We start from the raw sequence: 6,000 nt of genomic DNA on the forward strand, positions 1-6,000 counted from the left end.
AAAATAAGTGACACACTAACATACATATTCAAGTAGCAACTACAAACTAAGGAAACAATCTTTTTTTTATGAGCCTCTTGCAGATTTTATCCTTTTTGGTGACATGAATCAAAATTTCCACACAAAGTTTAAATTAGTTCTTTTATATAATCTTTCAAATGAATAAGTAACTTACCTACAACAATCAATATTTATTTCACCTTTCAAATGCACTCAATTGACCTGACGGTTTCCTTGGAATTCTGCATCTTCGAATCTAGAACGCTTCTCTTTGCCCTTTATTACTCTCTATATATCTTCGGCCCTTGCCATTACTTGACCTTTGAGTTTTCAAAGTCAAGCTAAGGTGCCTTTTCCATTTTCATTTTTTTTGCCTTACCTTCTCTCAACACTCAACCTGTTGCTAATTTTCAAAAGATCCAAACTTCTCCTTAAAAATCTTAAAGCTCTGAACTGTAGAGCGAGTTTTTAAAAGCTTCCATTCAGTCTCTTATTCGCCTCTTTGACTTCAAAATTACAACTTAATAGCCATCATCAAGAAAGTAATGGGACAGAAAGTATGGATATGTACGTGTACCATATTCAATAACTGAGATAATTGAAATTAATGAGTTTAATACAAAGAATTTATTAACTCATACTAAGTTGAAACTAACTATGTCTGAAAATAGCCTCTAAACTGGACTAGAAATACTGGAACAAGCCCAACTAAATCTAGCAAAAATTGAAACTAAAAGACTAAATACTTAAAAGAAATTCATGACTATTGTCCTCGGAAAATGAGGACTCACCACTGAATCTGCTGAACTCAAGATTGGAAATCGATCTATGCGAGATCTGCTGAGAACCTGAACCTACATCACGAGAAGATGTAGCACACGTATGCATCAGTACTTGAAAGGTACTGAGCATGTAGGATAGAATAAAGCTGAAAGAAAACATAATTGAACAAGCACAAAATCAAATATAATAATCTGAACATGATATAGAGAATTCTGAGCTAACTGTATGCAATGACCAATTTATAACATGCTAAAATTGAATACTGAGTATACTGATAAATGGTCAATGCAAGAGAGTCTGACTGAACCGTGGGAGCTACTAATAACCGATAATAAAACCACATGAGCTAAATGTGGAGTCCGATGTATACGCCCCATCGAGAGGACCCAAGATACCCTGCCAGAGGTATAAAGGCATGCTGGCGTGATCACTAAACTGATTGCCCACAGAGGGGACTTATAACCTACTTGGCTAGTAATTCTGGGACTAATTGGGTACGCTGAACCTTAGTCCAACTCGGTATTATTCTAATCCCGTTGATTTATGTAGTTAAGTGATTATATCTGAATTTTCTGTAATTACTAGATAGCTCAAAACTGAACATGCAAACTGAGAATGCAACTTTTAATCTGAGAATGATGCATTAAAAACTGAGGCATGTATAACTGAATAACAGAAATATCTGACCTAGCATGTGTAATTCAAGAATTGAAGAAATACAAAGCTAGGGTTCTGAAATTCATGCGACATACTAAATAATAACTTTACAATCTGATTTGGAACATATAATTAATAAATTCATGAAGTTCTATCGAAGTTCTAGAAACCCTAGGTTTAATCATGATAAGAAAATCAAGAATCTGACTAAAAACTAAGGACCCAATGGGTGAAAGGAACCCACTAGTGAAATCTCACATATCTGGTGATGAAATTCACGGAGAAACACTTAGATTTCGGGGCTGGAACTGCTGGAACCTTGTTGCATTCTTGAACTAGGGCTCTTGACCTTTTTCTCCTTTCTTGCTTATAATTTTTTAAGTTTTGATTTAATGATTTGACTTGGTGTAAGTTTTAATTATGTTTTTAGGATTATGTTTTTAGGCTTAAACTGACTAAAATCTGATGATTTAGGGTCAAAACAATGTATCTTAGGGTTTAAATGAAGTGAGAAAAGACCGAAAGACCCCTGGGTTAATTGTTGTAAGACCAAACGATGACCTGGACAGACGGTCCGTGTTTCATCGATGGTCCATCGTTTGGGCCGTAGGTTGGCCTGTTCGACAGGCCTTTACTAAATCGGGCATAACATTTTACTCGAAGGTCTGCTTTTAGCAATGTCGGTGGCTATGGAAAGATAATTCAATATCTATCTGTAGTTACTTAATGGGTCACCTAATTCATTTTGTGATAAGTGTTATGATCAATTGAAGTTGACCTAACTGTGTTTCCCCCTTAACTGTCTGTAAATTTCCACCTACGGACCGTGCTGGTCAATCGTGATTCTTCTCAGAGAGTGGGTGAATGGGGTGTCGATCGACGGATACAGACTACAGACTGTAGCCTGACCTACGGACGGTCGGTCCGTTCGTCATTCGACTCTTAGTCAAACTTTCCTAGACTGAGATTGTGGGGGTTTCTGACTCCATCGACGGATGTGCATTACGGACCGTGGGTCAGGCTAAGGTCTGTCGATGGACACCGTCTGTTGCACCTATAGATTTTCTGAAAAACTGATTTTTGGTCTATTTTGAATACGGGGTGTTACATTGTCGTCCTGTTATAACTCTTCTATATAATAAATATAAACTAGACAAACAAGCCCGTGCTTTGCAAGGGTCCAACCCAATTGATTATGTATCCGAGTTATTTTAGTAGCACATGCAAACACTATCTTCATTTACTCGTATTTGGATCATAATCACTAACTTGTTTACAAAAACTAAAAAGCTAAAAACTGAATGCATATTCATCATGATATGGAACTAATTCTATTTGGAATCATGGATAAATGTAGACCAAGATTTATCAATTGAAGTAGTCTATTGAATGTTATTGTCGGGTATATTCCTACAACACCTTAGTCATAATTCTATGGATTCTTCTTGTTTACCATGGTGCACTTCTTGAACTTGGCACAACTATCTTTGCTCTAGATTACAAAGACACCTGCAGTGGAAGACAATGGGAGAACATTTGGGCAAAATCTATGTATATATATTTTATGCCTAAAAAATAACAACACATGGTCCAAATGATTGTCTATCTTCATTTCTTAAGATATACCAGAGATCTATGTGTCTGATAGGGCATATTAAGTGCATAAGAGCCTCATATCATTCAAAATTAAACTACTTTGTTCGTCTCTAAATCTATTATCTCGAGTAATTCAATTTTTTTTAATCTTAGAAGAACACAACTATCAAACGTAATTCAAATTATTACTCCTAGAAGAATTCACAACTGATAACTATAGATACCCGCGAGTAGAGTATAGATGTTAGCATCATCTACTTTACATCTCAACATAACTACACATAATTGCTATTTCGGGTAACCAATGCCAAGATCATTCACATCCCCGACATGAGCATCAAATTTCAAGCATGATATATGTTATTTTACAAATATATTTGTTGATATTTAAGCATGCCATAACATTCTAACCCAAAATTTTCAAATAACTTGATGGAACCTACCTTGGAGAACTGTTGCACATCATATGTTGGCATTGAGGTAGACCAAATACTTAAAGCATTTAGAAAAATCAACTCCTGCAGCACACAAATGAACATATATATGATAACAAAAGATAAATGGAAATATACAAACAAGAGCTCTATATACATACACTCAAAGCAATGTTTGTTGGAACTATAATACTCAAGCATACGACACCCATTAATTGTCAATACCAAAACTTTGATATTTAATCAAGTCACTTTCATCCGATTTCAGTTTACCTTTATCCTAATAAATCACTGCATTGATTGAGATCAAAGTCCACAAATCCTGCATATTTACATATTCTTCGAGTCACTGCATCATCATGAATACATTGGGCATGATATTTAGGCTACTCTTGATAAAAAAAAAAAAAAACTCTACATAAAGGAACTAAGGGTTAAGATAAGTACAAAATTTAAACGAACGGTCAAAGTAAGGTGCAAACAGGAGTACAACACGGAGCTGATCACCTCTAATTTATTCTATTGTATCATGTCAGTAACTAAGACAGAACAAAAAGGAAAAGATTAAATATAACTATGACAGAGACAAATTTATGTGAAACACATAATTTTGTATTACCAACTCTATGTTCCATAAGTTAAGGTATATGTCGTCATTACAGAAGTAACGTGTTAAATTAAACTGTGGAACATTATAATGGACAAGACACAATAAAAGTGAACTACTTTTTCTAAATTTGAATTAACAAAGAGAATAGGAGAATGAAGTGGACTAAAATGAAATCGAAATGCAAGAGTAGATGCTTGACTAAAGCACGTATAAGAGTAGTATATGTGTACTTAAACATTTATTTGTCTAAACAAGACTACTGATGTATTCTTTTTCTTGGCGGAAAGGTTGTGCAATTAATTCAAGTTTGATAGAACTATGTTAAGAAAGGTGAGAACTTTCTCCCTTTCTTTTTGCATTAGTGTTCTGCATTTTTGGCATTTCATGGATGTAAAGGATTCATAGAGCCGACTCGAACTGATTTGGGATTGAGGGTAACTGATTATTTTGGAACTTAATGAAGTTGGGGTAGAAAGTTCTAGCTCATAGTGAATTTTTGGTCATGTTAATGAATATGAGTAGCTTAGCATGTTACTTGACTGATGAAGTGAATCTTTATAGACATTAGTGTGTTAAGGTTGTATGAGAGGCTCGATTTTGATTGTTAAACTTTATATGTTATGGATCACCTCACTTTCTCTATTGCTTCTCGGCTTTAGTTTTTTCTGTAAAATGGGAGGTGGGGGGGGGGGTATTGAGGTGATTTGTGTTAGGTAGTGGAGCCTTATTAATTTTAGGTTTTCCTATTTATTCTCTATTTTAGGTTTTCCTATTTATTTCTGTAACCAAAAATACTCTGATTTATTAATATAAATATACCTCATCGCCGTGGAAGTTTACTCACGGGGTGTTACCACGAAATATTGGGTTTTCTCTTTCTCTGTCTAGATCTCTCATCTCTTTCTCTTGAAGTTCTTGTGTTCTTCATTCATCTAGTGTGTGTGCGTGAATTCGATCCTAACAATTTGTGCTTCAATTTTAAACATCAATTTATGGTGTCTTCTAAGGGAGCTTTGTTGGAAGAGATAGAGTCATTGGTCCAGAGACACTCAAGCAAGCTCTATGTGAGTTTTGCCCTATTGGGTGGAAGCGTTAAAGAGGAATATTGTAGAGAGAAGAGAGTAGTGGAAGACTGATATTTTATTTATGAAGGCAAATGCCCCTTATATACACATACATAATGACCTTTCATCTTTGCTAAAGGACGATTGGCCTTTACTATTTACACAGTTACTTGACCTTTACTATTTACACAGTAACTTGACTCTTACTATTTATGATTAGGACTTACTGACACTATTTACTTTTTTACAAGAAAACAAAATAAACTTTGGCCAAATGGCCGACATACTATTTTCTATTTTATTTAATGGCCTTTACATTTTTATATATGGCCGACAATGATTATGACTAATTTGTACATATATCTTTATGTCTTATCTTCTTCTCCTTAGTTTATTCCAGTTGTACTCCCGGGACATAGTTATCTTCGCCATTGTATTTTGACCATAGATGGTCTGGATACTTTTGTCCAATCAGTTTGCAGTATCTGGTCATCAAGTCTTGAGAAATGAAATTTTTCCTGATAGCTCTTGTTGTAGGTGTTTGTTCTGGCTTTAGCAGACTTAATATCCATTGTCGTACTTCTTCCATATCTGCTGCTCTTATATCTTTACAATTGGAGTATATCATTGTTTGATCTCTGTTGTAATAACTCCAAATTGCATTTTCATTTAGGTAGTTGTTTGATAACTCATTTAATATAGTAGCTATCCCAATAGTCCTTTTGTTTGCATAAAAATCTGGGATATCCACCTTCTGTATCTCTTCTTGTATATCTATTTTTTCTGGTATTATCATATCTCTAGTTAAACCTATCTTAATAACTTGTATTGTAGGTTTAATTTCTTCATATAGTAT

At 34.6% G+C, this 6,000-nt stretch overlaps 1 protein-coding gene across 1 annotated transcript; it reads right to left on the reverse strand.

Moving 5' to 3' along the window:
• Window positions 1-5,535: 5,535 nt before the first annotated feature.
• Window positions 5,536-5,940, reverse strand: LOC107022348. Its single transcript, XM_015222986.1, has one exon. It carries the CDS (start codon window positions 5,938-5,940, stop codon window positions 5,536-5,538), a length of 405 nt encoding a protein of 134 aa, XP_015078472.1.
• Between the last annotated feature and the right edge of the window lie 60 nt (window positions 5,941-6,000).

The sequence above is a fragment of the Solanum pennellii genome, chromosome 6, assembly GCF_001406875.1.
Source record: "Solanum pennellii chromosome 6, SPENNV200".
In the NCBI taxonomy this organism is placed as follows: domain Eukaryota; kingdom Viridiplantae; phylum Streptophyta; class Magnoliopsida; order Solanales; family Solanaceae; genus Solanum; species Solanum pennellii.